The sequence below is a fragment of the Phalaenopsis equestris genome, unplaced genomic scaffold (assembly GCF_001263595.1).
Source record: "Phalaenopsis equestris unplaced genomic scaffold, ASM126359v1 Scaffold000002, whole genome shotgun sequence".
In the NCBI taxonomy this organism is placed as follows: Eukaryota; Viridiplantae; Streptophyta; class Magnoliopsida; order Asparagales; family Orchidaceae; genus Phalaenopsis; species Phalaenopsis equestris.
The window spans coordinates 36,375,496-36,395,090 of NW_018164444.1; the positions used below are offsets into that span (position 1 = coordinate 36,375,496).

Here is a 19,595-nt window from a genome sequence, read left to right on the forward strand (position 1 = left end):
TATGCATTAATGATATCATATTTCAGTGATATTATGCTCATCATATTCGTCTCATAAGGACACTTCTTTCAATTATAAAAACGAAATAAAAAGAGCTCAAGTAAATCCTCAATCAGCTCGAAAAACTCTCACTCATAACAAAGGCACTTTATAATCTAAAAATTGCCTTAAAATTCATAATTGCTGACTCTACCGTAGGAAAAAAGTGGTACCTTAATTCATGTTATTTTCATTATGAAGTAATTTGAAAATATCAATGGTCAAACTTAAAAAAAATCTGAAGCTGAACAACCTAAACCGAGTTCTATTTATCTCATCAGCTGGAATTTGATGGCTTAAAAATAGTTAAGAAAAAAAAATTGTTATCATGGCTACATAAAAATGAAGAAAATATGCGCACAAAAATATAATGAGAACTAAACCAAAAAAAGGCCAAGTTCTACCTTCAGCCAGTACGGAGCTAGAAAAAGTTGATCCTAATTGTGTAAGGCTTTTGTGCAAAGCACTCCTTGAAAAAAAAAAGTTACGCCGAGACACAAGCTCTTGCCAAAACACAAATCAACTACCCTTAAGTCAAAATTTTTTGAACGAGCAACGATCTCCATCACTGCCAGAAAGCAGAACACGTGTTGTCAATTCTGAAGGCATAAAGACGATAAGTTTTAATAAAAAAGGGCTATCAATTAAATCAAATTAAAATATAAACGATCTTTTAGCAAAAAAATTGAAAAAAGAAACATGTAAGGATTACCTCCATAGAAGCCACGGAGTTATCATCCTCTCCCTCAAGAAAACAAATTCCCCTTTCTCCAATAATGAATATTTCTAAATTTTGTGTGAAATATTTCAGAGCAATATATTTCCACATAAATGGATGAGAAATCTCCGCTCGTGGTCATGCAAGAGGGCCGTTGTTCTACGGATGCTCAGTTAATGATTCACACCAGAAGCCACGTTCTTTAAAAAAGAATCCAACATCAAAAAGGGCACAAACATAAGAAAGATTTACATACATACCGCTCAATTCCTAAGCAATTATATATCTAAAACCTAAATTACAATTTTTACATAGATATATATATATATATATATATATATATATTGGTATAAATGTAAAAAATCAAAGTACGGGTGTTAGATATGTAAATCTATAAGAATTGGGTGGTATGCATGAAAATGCTCCAAAAAAATAACAGGAATCGGCATCTAATTGAGAGGAACAATCATACCGAGTCCAAATTTGCTTCCTTAGGTAAAACCAAAGCAATTAGGGATTCAGAGGGCTGAGGTGCAATCCCTAACATTGAGCAGAAATCTAGAGAGTGAGGGAGGATAAAAAGCAATCTTGCCCACATTGACTTCACAGCAGTTTTTATCACTCCAGCACATTCTCTTTGGTTCAAGTATGATATAAAATCATTAAACTGCACCGCAAGATAACATAGTTAATTTAGAGGTGAAGGATTTTTCTAGGTTAATTCACAAGTAACACAATTAATGAAGAAGGCAAAGCGACTGTTATTGTATATAATATTCATAAACCAAAAGACATATTCTTTGAGGGCTTACTATGTCAGACACAATATAGAAAAAAGAGGCATTTGCATAGATAACCACCCAATTCTTGTGTTTTTACATATATATAGCATCTAAACTTTGCCTTTTATATTTATAACACCCAAATATTTTATATCAAATAAAAAATAACACTATTTGAACTTCGAAAAAGTGAAATACACCTTTTCATGCACAAGTAAGATGGCATATATTTAAAAATTGAAGTTTAGGTGTAAGATATATAAATACATAAGAATTGAGTGGTATGCATGTAGATCTTCCAAAAAAAAATTGTTATTATCATGCTTGAAGTTTAAACAATCTGCTATGATATATGAAAATAGTTAAATATTGATAAAAATGCAAAGAACACAAACTAACACAATCTCCAGCCAGATTTTCATTTTACAAAAGGTGGAAATAAGTTGCCGGATACAAGAAAATGTTGAGTATTGTGGAGCCCGGTCCACTACATCCAAATTGGGCGGATTTTGCATCTATGGAATGTATCTTGATGTATTAAATTCCTGTGATTTCTTTCCTTGATCAATACCTGGCTCCCGTCTCTCCCGCCAACCCAAAACTCTCCTTTTTTCGCGACAGAAAGCCTCCCACCTCTCCTGTTTTTCGCTGCAGTTGGAATTGAAAAAGGTTCTGCTCTCCTTGTGTTTTCGGTGCTTTTGGCTGTGCCAAAGAAGAGTAGTAAGAAGCAGTAGACGGGCAGAAAGAAGCTTGCGTGCTGCCAAGGAAGTGAAGAAGGAAATCGCAAGATTGGTTTTCCCTACTTCTTCTGCTTTCGGTTCTGCTTACACGAAGAGTATGGAAATGGAAAGGTCTCTACTCCCTTGATAGTTCTTCTTCTCGTGCAGCTTGCAGGTAGGAGAGAACGTGAGAAGAGAGAGAGTGAAAGAAAAAAAAGAGTTTTCAGGTAAAAGTCGAGGTGATTGACGTTGTAATCCTCAAAGTAATAAAATCTTCTCTAGCTCCGTAGACGTTGGCAATTTGCCGAACCACGTAAATTTGTGTATTCTTTTGTTCTTTGTTTTGCTAATTTCTCGTTCAAACTTTTCGCTTTATTGTCATTGTTTTTCACAACAATTGGTATCAGAGTCGTGGTTTAGGTCTTAGGGAAAGCGATAGCCAGAGATGAAGTACAAATATTAAGAATCGAGAAATTTGATGACACAGATTTTGACTGCTCGAAGATACTGATAGAGGACTATTTCTATGGGAAGAAACTTCAACTTCTGCTATTAGGAAAGTGACCGGAAAAGATGGACGAGGCTGAATAGAATTTATTGGATCGACAAGTTCTGGGGGTTATTCGATTAACTTTGTCAAGATCCGTGACATACAACGTCATAAAAAAAAACAACTGCAGATCTCATGACAGTTTGTCAAGTATGTATGAAAATCTTTTAGCGAATAATAAGGAGCATGTGATAAAAAAATTATTCAATTTGAAAATAGCAGACGTTACAGTTGTTGCACATCTGAATGACTTTAATACTATCACAAATTAGTTATCGTCTGTGGAAATTAAATTTGATGATGATACGTGCACTGATATTGTTGATTTTATTGTCAAATAAATGAGAAACCATAAAGATGACTGTTACAATTCTGCAGTTAAATCTTAGCTGAAATATGTAATATTTGTTATTTGATTTAATCTGAGGATATGCGTAGGAAAGATTCTGGCGAGACCTCGGGTTCGAGTTCAACATTGAATGTTGATTCAAGATGAAGATCACAGGACAGGAACTCGAACAAAGGAAAATCAAAATCAAAGCACAAAGGAAAAAACAGGTCAAAGCCTGGTCAGCAAGAAACTTGTCGGAATTGTGGCAAAGTTGGGCAAATAAAAAATAACTGCAAAAATCTTAAGAAGATAGAGAACGTCAGTGATAATATTGTAACTGAAGAAGTGCAGATGCACTATTGCTAGCAATTCTAAGCTTTGGTGATGACTGAATATTGGATTCAGAGGCTTCCTTCCATATGTCTTCCCACCGGGAGTTGATGAGAAATTATGTTGCAGGTGACTTCGAAAAAGTATATCTGGCTGATGCAGAACCTTTGAAAGTGATAGAGATGGGGAACGTTGACATTGCACTCCCTAACAAGAGCAAATAGACTTTACAAAATGTTAGACACATTTATGAGTAGAAGAAAAATCTCATTTTTGTTGGGCAGCTCGATGAGGGTGGTAATTTAGTAGTGTTCTCAGATAGCTCTTGGAAGATTACAAAAGTGGCACTGGTACTGGTTCGGGGCAAGAAAACAGGTACACTATATATAACTACTAATTTAATTAACAGTATCGATGCTACCGCTGCACAGAGCATGACAGATTTATGGCATTGCAGGCTTGGCCACATGAGTCAGAGGGGTTTGTAAAAACTAGTCTAGAGGCAAGCTACCAGAACTTAAGTCAATTGATCTCAGCATCTGTGAGAGTTGCATCATGGAAAAATAGAAGAAAATCTGTTTCTTGAAAAATAGCAGAGCGCCAAAGACAGAAAAATTGAAATTTGTACACACAGATGTGTGGGGACCTACTCTGGTGACATCTCTTGGAGACTCTCGTTACTATGTTCATTGATGACCACAACAGAAATGTATTGATTTACTTCTTGAAGCATAAATTTAATGTATTTAATGTGTTCAAGACTTGGAAGGTCATGGTTGAAATTGAGAGACTTAAAACTGAAAAGTTTGAGGTCTAATAATGGTGGTGAGTATATTGATGGTGGGTTCAAGGAGTATTGTGCAGCTCAGGGAATCAGAATGAAGAAAACGATTCCGAGGACACCACAACAAAATGAAATTACAGAACGTATGAATAAGATCATTAATGAGTGAGCTAGAAGCATGAGATTACACACTGGACTACCACCAGCTTTCTGGGCAAATGCGGTCAACATTACAGTTTACTTGATCAACAAAGGGTCATCCGTTCCATTAGACTGTAAATTGTCTGAGTAAGTCTGGAGTGGGAAATAGATTAAATTTTCTCACCTTAAGACTTTTGATTGTTTTTCTTTTGTTCTTATTAATCCTGAGGTTTGTAGCAAGTTCGATGCTAAGTCAAAAAAATATTATTTTATTGGCTATTGAGACGAAGCATTTGGTTATCGTTTTTGGGATAAACATGATCGGTAAGAAGCGGAAATGTGATTTTTAATGAGAATATCATGTACAAGGACAAGTCTGGTATAGTTTCTGAAGTGTCTCCTCAAAAATCCGAGATGGTAATGTTTGATGATCTACCAGAGGTCACAGTGCAGGGCAGTGATGGAAGTGACGAGGAGAGTGAGTTCGGGGCACCCATTCATATTGCTCCGCAAACGGTTTCAGAGTCATCCACCCCTACAGCCACAGTTCGCATGTCAGTCAGGAATAGACGTTCTCAGCGTTATTCACCAAACTTGAACTACCTTCTGCTAACAGATAGTGGAGAATCACAGAGTTATTAAGAAACATTGCAATATGAAAATTCAAGCAAGTGAAAACTAAACATAAAAGAAGAAATGAATTTTCTGTAAGAAAATCATACATGGAAGCCGACAGAACTTTCACCTGGGAAGAATGCAGGTGAAAATTGAACATGATGACAGTAAGAGGTACAATACTAGATTTGTTGTAAAAGACTTTCAACAGAGACAAAGTATTGATTATTTTGAGATTTTTTTCTCCTGTGGTGTAGCTTGCAACCATAAGAATGATACTGTCTATAGTGGCTACCGAAAACTAATTCCTTGAGCAGTTAGATATGAAGACAGCCTTTTCTTCGTGAGGATCTTGAAGAAGACATCTACATGCACCAACCTAAGGAGTTTGTGGTACAGGGAAAGGAAGATTTAGTTTACAGACCGAAGAAAAGTTTGGATGGCTTGAAGCAAGCTCCAAGACAATGGTACATGAAATTTGATAATTTCATGCACAACGTAGAGTACACCATATATCAGGTAGATCATTGTTGCTATGTCAAACATTTTGATAATTTTTACATTATTCTACTATTGTACGTGGGGGACATGCTTATTAAGTATTGATGAGATCAATAATCTGAAGAAGCATATGTCAGAGCACTTTGCACACTTTGCAATGAAGGATTTGAGAGCTACAAAGCAAATCTTTGACATGAAAATTGTCAGAAACAGAATGAGAGGCGCGTAGAGGCTTTCATAAGCAAAGCATGTGAAAAAGGTACTCAGCAGGTTCAACATGGAGATAAGGCCAAAACAATTGGCACACCTCTAAGCAGTCACTTCAAACTTAGCAAGAATCGGTCACCCAAGTAGATGAGGAACGAGACCACATGAATATGGTTCCTTACGCTTCAGCTATTGATTTACTTGTGTATATTATGGTTTGCACAGAACCGAATATTGCCCATGTCGTGCGAGTTGTGAGTAGATACTTGAATAACCCGAGAAAGAAACATTGGGAAGCTGCAAAGATGATTTTGAGGTATCTAAAAGACACTTCAGACACCAGTTTGTGTTTCTCAAGAAAGATTTTAGAAGTATTGGGCTACGATGATGCTGATCTAGCTGAAGAAATTGATAGCAGGATTACTACAAGTTATGTCTATACTCTTGATTGCATTATTGCATTGCAGTATCATGTAGCTTTAACCTACTGAAAATCGCTTTTTTTTTTCTACTACAGAAGTTAAGTATGTTGCAGTACAGAGGCTACAAATAAGATGATATGGCTATAAAGCTTCTTGGAGGAATTTAGTCAGAATAATCAGATTGACACTCTCTACAGTAATAGTCAGAGCGTCATATTCCTTGTTAAGAACCCAACATTTCAATCCAGGACCAAGAACATTCAGATCAGGTATCACTTCATAAAATTATTGTTAAATGACGAACAATTGTTGTTTAAGAAAATTTATGGAAGCAAGAACCCTGACTAAGGTGTTACACTTGAGAAGCTGAAGTTGTGCAGAACTTCAGTTGATTTTCTAGCATGAAGACAGAGGTCTTGAGTTACAAAGGTGGAGATATCACATTTGAGGAAAAGAGCGACGTAGTCAGTGGATGATGCAGTCAATGTCCCAGTCTCTAAGTGAGAGAATTGTTGAGTTTTGTGGAGCCCGACCCACTACATCCAAATTGCACGAATTTTGCATTTATGGAATGTATCTTGATGTTTTAAATTCATGTGATTTCTTTCCTTGATCAATACCTAGCTCCCGTCTCTCCCGCCAACCCAAAACTCTCCTTTTTTCGCCACAGAAAGCCTCTAACCTCTCCTGTTTTTCGCTGCAGTAGGAATCGAAAAAGGTTCTGCTCTCCTTGTGTTTTTGGTGCTTTTGGTTGTGCCGAAGAAGAGTAGTAAAAAGCGGTAGACGGGCGAAAGAAAGCATGCATGCGGCCAAGGCAATGAAGAAGGAAATCATAATATTGGTTTTCCCTAGTTCGTCTACTTTTGGTTCTGCTTAAGGGAAGAGTAAGGAAATCGAAAGGTCTCTACTCCCATGACAGTCCTTGTTTGGCTTGCAGGTAGAGAGAGAAGGCGAGAGAGGCAGAGAGAAAGAGAGCTTTGTTGTAAAAGTCGAGGCGATCGACGGTGTAATTCTCAAAATAGTAAAATCCTATGCAACTCCGTGGACATATACAATTTTTCGAACCAAGTAAATTTGTGTGTTTTGTTGTTCTCCATTTTGCGAATTTCTTGTTCCAATATTTCGTTTTATTGCCCTCATTTTTCACAACAAAAAAAAGTAATTGGCTAAAATGAAGGGGGGAAAAACTCCCACCGCTTTAAATTAAGAATATGCATCCACTGGCTTTGAGAATAAAAAAACGACTTCTTTTTAAGGATTGGCTCTGAGAATAAATAATAAAATAATACAATATCATTTAAATTATGAAGTAATCGATCAAATGTCATATAAATGATAATTTCCTCCTCATACATGTCAACGATATTATTTGGCATATACCAGAAGAAGCAATATCTTTCCATAGAAAATTTTCTAGGTCATTTGTTTCCCATACTTTTTTACCATGGAATAGTTCAAAAAAAGAAAACAAGGAAAAAGTAATAAAAATAGCTATTAAAAAATCTAGCTCAATAAAATATAAGTCAATTCAGATTTTCATATTTAGCAGGTCCGCGCTCTAAAAATATAGCTGAAAATGTTCATTAGAAGATCAATGGATGGCAAAGAAGCATCTTGATCATTTCAAAATTCCTTTCAACGCAGAATCTCTAATGAAATTGGCTTGATATCTAATATAGAACGTAAAACAAAAGTTTCTATCTTCCCAACCAATTTGTGCCACTTAAATATCCTAAAATAGTTCAATTTTCCTTGCAAAGTAGACAATAAGCGCCACAACCAGTGAAAAATTGAGTGAAACAAAGTGATGCGAGGAATTTTAACAAACAAATCGCATAATAGAACAAAATTTAAAATATTTCATACAGCCTCAATGATCAAAATTATTGCCTAACCCATTCCCCCACTCCACCCACCCAATGATGTACTAAAGATCATCACCAACTTTGCTTCAACGTAATGGATTAGGAACTTATGTTTCGATTCCAACCAAAATGAGACTTAGCGGATAAGGGAGAACGGTATGGCCTAAAGCAATTGCTAGAATTTTGGTCTTGATTTGATCAAAACAAAAAATTGGAAGCAAAAGGTATTGGGGCAACTTGGTCAATATGCCAATACAGATATTTGCATGTATCCATTATATAAAACAACATGAATCCAGGGTATGCAAGAACACTTTTCAATAATATTGTCGAGCTGATCCCTTGGTTGAAAACTCTCTCTCTATCCTCCGCAAACATCTCTCTCTCCCTCCCACACTCTGCCCATGCACTTCAAATCTTCAATTTTAAAAAAAAAAGATTATCATTGGAAGACTTAATCTTGCAAATAGGAAATCAAATACAAAGTTAAGCTGCAGCTATTATAAATATTGAGACGCAATTAAGACAGTTAGCATAACTATTAAATTATAGACCTTCAGGAACGTTAGCAAGCAATATAAGAATCTTAAGGACCAAAATGTAGAGCAGTGTAAAGCCATTAGACTTGGGAGTGGAAATGAATTAGGAAGTAAAAAGGGAAGAGCCTAGCCTAAGTATGAGTCTGAGTGACCAATTGAAAAACCATCACAATACTTAGGAAAACACTTTCACCTTGTAGGAAGAAACTTGAGAGACCACCACTATCTTTTCCACAGAGATTGCTTAAACAAAAACTAAATCATCAATTTTTCAAGTTCTTAAAAGTGTTTTCATTTACAGAAGCTCTTTGAATAGATGTCTACCTACGTTAAATTCTTAAAAGACATTAAATAAAAAGCATAACTTAGGAGACTTTAAAACTGTAGCCCTTAGTGAAGAGTCCAATGTCATTATTAAAAAAAAACTACCATAAAAACTTAAGGATCCAAGTAGTTTCACTATTCCATACACTATAAGGGATGATTCTTCGGGAAGGCAACATGTGATATATGATCGGTTTCAGGCAGCTGTTGAGAGAAAGCGGCTGTGAAAAAGTTGTTGCGGGGAAGTTGTGTTTGTTTATTTTGTACAGTTGTGTAACAGCTATGTTGCAACTATTTCAGAATAATTGCCTGACTTGTTGTGTTGACCGGATTGAATAATTCATACATGAAAATAGAAATTACATTCATAATTTCAGAAATATAAGTACAAAAAATTATAACTAAAACTAATATCTCACTTAACATTGAATAACACAACAATCAAAATTAAAATAAAAATATTAAAAAAAACAAATAACATTATCATAATAATGATTTTGAAGTGCAAATAAAAAATATTACGATATTGCTTCTTCTCCAAAGATACTCTCCACACATGACCACAATCTGAGGTAGAATCACCTAACTGATATTCAATATGCAAAGTAAAACACTATCAATCAAGTTCTCTATTTCTAAAATTTTCCAAATTCATGATTATTCAGTAAGAAATCTACCTAGACGAAAAACATTAACAACAAAGAACAACACATCAAAAAAAGTTTAAAAATATAAGGTACCAGAGGACGAAGGCCCTCAAAGGAATACACCACCAATCAAACTCTCTGTTTCCGAAAATTTTCAAACAATTTCATAAGAAAAACAAATCAAAAGAAAATGGGTGGCTACACAAGCCCATAAATTAGGTTCTTCATCAAACAACATAGGTTTATACCAAAAATCCTCGAAGGATCATCATCCCATGTTTTAACCATTTTCAAGAGGCTCTAATGGGACTAAGTCGAACGCCTAAAAGAGAAATTCCACAAGCCCGTTGTTTTTGTTATATGGTTCATCACTGTTGGCGTGCTTACAATGCCAAAACCCACGAATGACCTCACGACAAGCCTACTATCATTGCTTCAACATCTTGGAGGCGCTTACCATGACGTCAACTTATCTTTTGTGAGAGCAGCAGAATGCTAGCTACTTTCTTCTGGCATCTTCCCCCTCTCGGATGGCTTAAGTGAACTTCGATGGAGCCCTCTCTTCCTCTGGTGTTTCCGGTACCGATTGTATTATAAGTGATGAAAGAGGCGAGCCTTCTTGCAATTGGACAACAGTTTTTGCATTGGAATTGTGTCGAAGTTGAACTTCAAGCAATTAAATCCTTCCAAGCTATTTGTCAGTCGTGAATGCTTGAGTGCAAGGGAATCATCATCGAGGGGGATAAAATATTATGCAATTTCTTCAAGCTTCTATGAAACGTGATGTTTGGCAACGACAGTCATCTATTGCAACGAATCTTATTTTTTTTTGTTAAATTTTAGACAAGTTTTGTTATTTCATGTACCAATGGAATGTAATAGGGGCCGCCCAATTTTGTGCTAGGAGTGCCCTTGATGGTCCTTTTGTTTTGATGCATGAAAATGACGATAGAGAACTCTCTACTATACTTGTAGAAGAAAAGGCTCTCTTTTGTATATCATAGATGCATACAAGCTTAGTTTTTGTATTCTTTTGATATATTAATGCAAAATGCATATTTCAAGAAAATCCTTGAAGTTGCAAAGATAGAGACCACAAATCACAAAGAATAAGTCCATCGAGACAGAGACAACAGACCACAAAGAAAAAATCAATCAAAAAAAAATTAAGATATAAGGTACCCTACAAGAGATGTTATTAGCGATCGAAATTGTGTTGACCTTTTCTGACGCAAATATTGACATTGGATTTGCATCCGATTTGAGTTTAAAAATTTGATGCAAAAAGTATTCTGAAAACAATGAAACTCCAGTTGGAGTTGCAACTGATTTTGCATCGAATTTGCATTTAACAAAGCGACACAAAAACTTTATTTGCTAGCATGGAATTAAGTACGCCGCAAATTATCTAATATACTAATTTTGCGTGCCTAAATTTCATTTTTCCTCTTTGCACCTCTCCCGGTCTCCCCTTCTGCCCAGAACCCGGCAAGCTTCCCCCTCTCCCATTTGATTTCCCTCAAAACCATTGCCTACCCGAACGAGCCTTCATGATACAATCACCATTATGATACAACTATCAGATCGAGCTTACAAAGACCATCGAAACTCCCGTATTTCTCATCCTTCCGCTCCACGATTATCAGAAAGCATTGAAGAAGGTAGTTTATTTGCGCCTGTATTTTCATTTATATGTGGTATGCATGCAAAAATTGATGTTTAGATGTTGGGGAGGTGTGGTAAGAATTTAGCGTAATGTATGAAAATCTAAAAAAAGAAGTTTAGGTTTTAGACATGTAAATACATTAAGGGGATGTTATTAGTAAAATTCACATTAATTGGTTGAAGTTAAGGAATGCATCGGGTCTATTGTTAAAGTGAAGGTGATATATGGATATTGTTATTAGTAGAATTAGAGTTGGTTGGCTGAAGCCGAGGAATCATGAATCGATCGGCTCTATTATTCAAAGTGATGGTGATATAGATGGAGATGTTATAAGTAGAATTCAAGTTGGTTGGTTGAACTGGAGAGGTGCATCTAGTCTTGCTCACAGTGATATTGATATCGATGGGAATGTTATTAGTAGAATTCACGTTAGTTGGTTAAAGTGGAGGAATGTATCGGGTCTATTGTTTAAAAAATAAATCACTTCAAAGAAATGTCTTATATATGGTTGACCAAGTAGTGTTGACTTCCCCGGATCAAGTGAGCTACTTGAATGAGGTTTATGGGGTTCTTTTCTTCAATTAAAATAGCTCACACGAACAACTAAGTATAATCATTCATTATACATATTGATAAGTATCGACTAATTTTTATCTTCCATAATAGTTGCACTGATCTATTAAGCTACATCTATGTAGTGGATGAATATTCGTAATTTGAGAGCTTGAAAGTATAACAGATGATATACAGGACAAAAAAAAACTCACATATGAGTTCTTGAATGATGTTGAGAAATCAGTGCAGTGACATCACAGTTGTCCATCTATTGTTCAGAGAATAAGGTTTGGTATCCTTGTGCGAAGCATAAAAATCAAAAGTTTTTGCCACTCGAAGAAGTTAGATCTTTACAATAAAGGATTCAAACATAACTATTTCTACTAGACTGCACATGGTGAGAAAGAACATAAGTTCAATTTGAACAAGGAGGTGCCTCAAATAATTATGTCTCTTGCAGAGAAATCTGACCTTGAGACATATGAAGAAATGGCTCATGATGCTCTAAAAACTCAAATTTGTTGAGAGCATTCAACACGAACCTAAAACACCGAACAACAAATTGCAACAATTATGACTTACTAAATGTTGCACAACAACCTTTTATGGGATAACTGCACAACACATACAGAGTTATCAATGACGCTGAGAATGTTGATCATGAAAATGATTTTAACATGCCCAAAGAAGCATTTAATCAGGTAATAACATTATTAAAAGAGACGAATCCTGCGAGAATTTAGTGTTGAATGACCTCTAGAGAACTAAAAAGTGGGTTTCAAAGTTCGGGTTAAAATGTTAGAAGAATATTGTTGTGCTAATGACTACATGATATATTACAAGGTCGATGCAGTGGAGACAACTTGCGAGCGAATTTTATGGTGCAGATAGATTCAAACAAAAAAAAAAACAAAAAAGTAAAATCAGAAAAATGCTCTATACAAGCGTCTTTTTTTATTTTACGCTTGTATTCCCAACTTAAGATATTGTTTGTTTTTATGTGTACAACCTCTCACATGACTTGGCACAGTACTGGATCCGTTGATGCTAACTAGATGAGGCATCCATCACATTGTGAGGCCTGGAGACATTTTGATCGTACTTACCCGGACTTTGCAGCTGAAGCACAAATTATTAGACTTGAGTTATGTGCAGATGAATTCACCTCGTAAAGTCACGCTGCAACACTGCGCTCATGTTGGACAGTAATCATTACGCCGTACAATTTGCCCCCCGATATGTGCATGATCATGTCGTTCTTATCTCTGACGTTGATCATACCAGGCCCACATAGCTCAGAGAAGAAAATTAATGTATACTTAGAGCTTTTTGTTGAAGAGCTTCAAATGTTATAAGAGACAAGTGTGTTTACGTATGACATCGCTATGAAACATAATTTTTAATTGATAGCAGCTCTTATGTAGACAATTAGTGATTTTCCAGCCCATGTGATACTAGCTTGTTGGAGCACAGTCGGAATATTGTTTTGTCCTTATTGCATAAATATGTCGAAGGCATTTACTCTAAAATATGATAAGAAAAACAACTACTTCGACTACCACCGAAGATTTCTTCACCGCAATCACCCATTTAAAAGTCAAGTCCACCCCCAAGATTACTGGAGTTGACATATTACAGATGATCGATGAAGTACCGAAGATCACCGAGTGACTAGAGTTAGTTTCAACTTGTCTTCCTGATTTCGATGTCACGCACAACTGGACTAAGTGCAGTATATTCTAGAATCTTTTGTACCAGAAGACTAATCTAATTAGAGATGATGTCAATGTTATGTACATTGAGAAGAATGTTTTTATAACATCTTCAATATTGTGATGGATATCAAGGGTAAGACAAAGTATAATATGCAAGCTAGAATGAACCTGAAAGAGTCTTTGGGAGACAAATGGAGGTAGATCAATTAAGTCCAAAGCTGCATACTGTCTTACACCAGATCAACGAAGGACAATATTTGAGTGGGTGACTTCTTTGAAGTTTCCCATTGACTGCTTCAAATTTGAGCCGCTATTTTGACTTAGAAACGAGTAAGATATTTGACATTAAGAGTCACTACTATCACATATTAATGCAATGCTCATTGCCTATTTCTGCAGTGCTTAAAGAAAACACACACAGAGATATCGAGATTAACTATGACACCATATTTGACTAAATATTTCAATTGGAATATCTATAATACCAGTTACATTGTATATTTGTTTGACTGTAAGTGGTTCGATCCTATTCTCAATTGAGGAACCCGAATACTCACGCCTTATGATATCACTGTAATCGAATTGAATAAACAATATGCAAATTTTGTTCCATTTGTTCTGGCACGTCAAGCTACACATATTTATTACCTTCAATACTCTGATAGAGTAAGGGATAAAGTTGATTGAACTGTGGTTAAGAAAAACAAACCAAGGACAGCTATTGAACTACATAGTATTATAGAACCAGTATTCAGATTTTCGTATTCAAGGTGACACAAAAGATGAAATGTTTGTGCTAGAGGATACAACAGGGATTTTTGAAGAGATTCCTCATGGTATGGATGAGAATAAGGATGATGATGAGAGTGAAGGAGAAATTTTAAGTTCATCTTTGACGACAAGTTCCTCTGATGAAACTTGATAACAAAGATATGTAATTTTAGATTAGTGGTTACTACTACTTTTGTTTTTTTTCTTTTGTGGCATTGAGACAACTATTTACTCACTTTTCTTGTATTTAGACATAGCTGCAATTGTGTCTTAGCTTTATTGCACTATTTATTTCTGTTTTGATTATTTTCCTGTCAATACTAATTTTATTAATGTCATTTCTTTATTTGCAGATGGCCACAAAAAGTGCAAGTGGTCGGCCACCTAAGAGATGTCGTACTCTGGGGACATTGTAGACAACATACCATAGCAAGAAGAGGAGGCTGTTTACTTCTGCTACTGTTTTCACTACTGCTTCCCCACTTGCTACTGTCACCTGCTCCTACACCCACCGCTGCTACCCCTCTTGTGACACTTGCTTCTGCACCCGTTGCTGCCATCCCTCTCGTGACACCTACTCCCGCACTCGTTGCCGCCCAGTCTCCTATATGACGTCTGCTACTTTCGCACTTACTCCCCCACTTGTTGCAATTGCTACTATTGTTGGCACACCTACTACCCCACCACTTCCAGCCCCACCTGCACCGACACCTCTTAAGGCTGGCCCGTCGACTTCTTTCCCCTCGAGAGTACATTTACTGCCAGAGGGATACTCTACGTTATTTTTAACATTATATTATGTTTATTCTTCATGTTATATATTTTTTTGTAACTAGTTTGTTTATTAAGCAGATTTATTCCTTATAAAATGTCTGTCACTTGCATCACAGAGAATATCAGGAGCAAGTACAATCAACGCTATCTATCACGGAAGTAGATCCTTGTAGACACTCGTGATTTGTGGTTTAGGGAGTTCGAGGTGCGGTCATGTAATTTGAATCTGATTTGTAAATTTAATTTATTTTTTCATACCAACACGATTTATTTTTTACATTGCAAATGTTCTTCACCTGGCTCCCCAAGCACCACCATCAGATCTGCCGAATCTTCAAGATTCGGGGCAGGCATCTCCTAGGAGACCAGAAGGGCAAGCGGACTGTCTAGATCGATGAGAGGCTCAATGGCCCTGGGCCTCTCCTGATTATAAGAGGAAGAGATAGACGAACCGAGTGAACTGAGCCACGAAGGGGGCCAAGGGAGTTGCGCTCCATATTGGCGAATCAATCACCAAACAGAGCACTATAAGAGGCTACTAAGATTCTTTTAAATATTTAAAAATTCAATGTTTCAGTAATTTTTGTGGTGCTAACCATTTTTGTACGTACATGGGCCAAGGAGTTGAGTCGTGCTCCTTCCGTTGCGGAGCTAAATGTCTGAACTCATCAACACCCGGGACTGCGCAGTGAGCCTCAGAGCATTCTCGTTGAGTTATTGTAAGTTAAAAACCATAAATTATAAGTTTATTTTGGCTTTAACTATTGAAAGTTTCATTCAAACATTGGTTTCAATTATGTAAGAGTTCGTGCAGCTCCGGAAGAGACACTTAGCCACTTAGACCTAGATTTCTGCCAGCAGCAACAATCTACCACTATGCAGTCTGAGTATGATTTTTGGAACCCAGGTGGTAGGGAAGAAGGAGAAGATTTATTGTCTTGGTGCAAAGGACATACCCTTCGAGGCCGAGCTCTCACGTGGTCTCGTACTAAATTCCCCGAGCTCCTCGCAGCCAAACCAAAAAGCTCGTGCAAAGCAGGTGGCTGCAATGAACAAATAGATCTGCTGGTTGAGCGAGCAGATGCCAAAAGGCCAACATATGGCCAAGGACCATATGGCGCACAGTGGAGACTTTAGCTGATCGCAGTTTCAAGCGGGCCAATGACATCCATCAAGGAGGGAGATGATGAGTAGTTTATTTTTATGTTATATTTTATTTGTAAGTATTATTTTGAGTATTTGTTGTGGATTTCTTTGTTAAATTGACTATTCTTATTTGAAATAACTTGTGACAGTATTTTCTTTTTCATTAATGATATTTTTCAGATCTTTGATTTGTGATATGGTTGTATATAATGTTGTTGTGATGTGAATTAAATGTTGTGTGTAGGTTGTGAAAATTAAATTGATCATTTGAATTTTTTTTCAAAAATACAGGTTTGCATCTAATTTGCGCCAACTTTGCGTCGAATAATTTGATGCTAAACTGACAATAACATTCCATGATTCTTCGATAATATCCACCGCATATTAGATGGTAATCCGATAATATTTTTTATCGTCTGATGTTTTCAGATGCAAAATTCGACGCACGTGTAGCCTAAACAAATCTGACACTATTATGACACAAAAACCGAAGCAAAATCTTTGCTTCAAAATACTTCGATGCAAAATTGACAGAATTAATATTACTGACCTCTGATTTACCAGCTAGTTGGATAAATCAGACGCAAATTCGACAATAAACCTCAAATATTTTTGGATTTGCATCTGATTTAGCCGACGCAAATTAGCTTATTTGTTGTAGTGGTACCGGAAGACGAAAGTCCTCAAAGGAATACACCATGAATCAAGCTCCCTATTTCCAAAATTCTTCAAAGAAATTCACAAAAAAAACGCATCAAAACCAAACGGGTGGTTGTGCAAACCTATGAATTAGGTTCTTCCCTTCAACAAACAATATTGCACATAAGTTCATGCCGAAAATCCTTCAATTAATAAAGAAGAAGATACCACAAAGAACAAAACCGCCAAGATAGATACCACAAATCACAAACCACAAAGAACAAAACCCAACAAACAAAGTTTAAAGATAAAAGGTACTAGAGGATGAAGAAAAGCAAAGAAAGGAGACGCCAACAATTGAGTTCTCGCCACAAGTATCGAAAGATGAAAGAAAGCAAAGGAAGAAGAAGCCTTAGGTAGCGTATGAAAGATGAGAAATTCGATAACTTGAAATACCCTGGCCAAGGGCAGCGACGTAATTTCTATGGAATGAGACGCAGAATGCGGGTAAGCAACGATGGCGTAAAAACAGGGTGTGTTTAAAACGCACTCATGCTGCGGAAACCAAACAGGTCTATTGGCATTTTCTCAGGTTTTGTCGCAACCAAAAGCTACCCCAAATGATCCCAAATACATTTATCCATTTTAAGGAGAACTAGGAGAAGTCCAACTTACCACTATAACCTTTCAGTTAGTTGATCGTTCTTTAATCTATCCTAAGGGAGTTATAGAATATGTCCTAATCAAGATTAATAAGTTCATCTTCTCGGCGGATTTTATTATATCGAATTTTATTATATTGAATATCGAGAAAGATGTTGAAATCTCGGTTATACTAGTAAAACCATTTCTTGCAACTGACCATGTAAATATTGACTTGCAAAAATGAAAATTAACTATTAAAGCACAAAATCAAGAATAAATTTTTTAACTTTATAATCCTATTCATACTTCTATTTATCCCCTTCAAGAGTGTTTTAAATTGGAAGATCTAAATTAGATTATCAGAAAAGCAATTTGATCATGGAGAAAACACTTAGGCAAGATTTGGCACTGCCTAGCTGAGAACAATAAACCAAAAACTATTTGGGAGGCGACTCAATCAATATCGTGTGGTTTGATTACTTATTTGATAGTGCATTTGCTTTAGTTTGCTTTAGTTTGATGTTTTAGTTTGTGTGCTTGATTTTCTTTGATTTTGGTTAGTGTAATAAGTTGATGGGAGTGTACTTGAATAAATTTTAAAAAATCGTTGTCAGTAGGAATTTTGCTCCGAGTGTCGTCACGCCCTAGTGCTTCCTCAAGCTGCTAAGCAACATGTCGCTTAAACTGGAAACTCGATGCTTCTTCGGGTATTGGCGTCGCAATGCTCCAACGGTACCCTATGCACCTTACCTATTTTGCATATCACCTTGGAAACCTGACGCCCAACCCACTTCCCTTTATTAGGTTCACAAAATTCATTTTATTCAAGTTGTCTTCTGCCCTAGCCATCAAATCGTAGCTCAGAAAGGAGAAGCAAAGAGAAGAAGAATGATAGTAGAACTTAAGGCTTTTTTGGGCCTAGAGGTTATATTTCTTTGTATTTCCCTTGAATTTATCGCATTCCCTTATCATGTTCTACTTTTCCTCCATATCTTTAGTATCCCATGGTCTCAAAAACCAAAGGACGAAAGAAACAAACCATCATTGATGCCAAAAAAATTTTTAGTAGTGATGCAACAACATGATGCACCGACCTTTTGGTTTCAATGAAACTCATTCCTAAGAGAATTTCTTGAACCCAAAGGTAGGGTACAAGAAGTGATTGTTAATAGAAAATGAGAGATTTTGTCATGAGACCATAGTGACAGTAATTCTTGTGATATAAAGAGCATAAAGATGAAGAAGTTTATGTTAAGGGAAAGCACGTGAATTTTAGTTATGCAAAAATCAATTCTCTTTTTGGCCTCCCCGATATTTCGCAAGATGAATATTCCCCTTTCATGCCTTCGGATTGTGATTATTACATTTTTAACTGATTACCGTGGCTCTTGTCATTTTCATCATCAAAACATGGTCAATTTTCATGCATCTGTTATGAACGCCAGATCAAAAGTGTAGTGTTACTTTATTTTTTCCAAAATTCTACCTTCGACCAATGTGAGTGAGGTGACACAGGAAAGGGTGTTGCTAAACTATTTCATTTAGAAGGAGAGGTCTATAGGGTTAGGATTATCATTAATATTTTTATTCATGACATTATTAAGGGGGTACGATGATTGGTCTTGGGCACCCTTCAGTGATAATGATGCTATTGCAAATCTGCAATGGTGCAGCACGACATGGGCTAGAAGTTCAATTTTTATGTTGATCGGCATCGGCGAGAGAACGAGGACCAGGTGCAGGCCTTCAATACATTTGGAGAGATAATCCGACACAATCAAACATACAAGGAGCTAGCACTGGTCAACTTCTAGATGCACACCATTCTACTACTATGGTGAGACTACCGAGCCCATGAAGAATAAGGAGGATGTTGATGCAAATGATGATGAGGGTGGAGACGCCGATTCCTTTGATATGCTGACAACAATTCTATGATTGTTTTTTCTTGTTGTATTTTTTTTATTGTAAAAGCGATGGATATTTTTTTGTGGATGTGATATTGGACATAAATGACTTATGTACTTATGATGTGAAGTGATGAGGGTTTTATTTACTGAGGCACATGGCATGTTCTATTTACTTTCTTCCAGTATTCAGTTTTGCCATATGATTCATGGAATCTATGTGATTGCAATGTAATGTGATGAGTTTATTACAAATTGTATCT

At 36.3% G+C, this 19,595-nt stretch overlaps 1 protein-coding gene across 1 annotated transcript in view; it reads right to left on the reverse strand.

Annotated features, from left to right (window-relative positions):
• Positions 1-278: 278 nt before the first annotated feature.
• Positions 279-19,595, reverse strand: part of LOC110018024 — a 55,847-nt gene continuing 36,530 nt past the window's right edge. The window contains 3 exon segments of the mRNA XM_020715240.1: positions 279-638; positions 752-957; positions 1,230-1,424. Coding sequence (XP_020570899.1) covers positions 931-957; positions 1,230-1,424 — 222 coding nt within the window. The 3' untranslated portion in view covers positions 279-638; positions 752-930.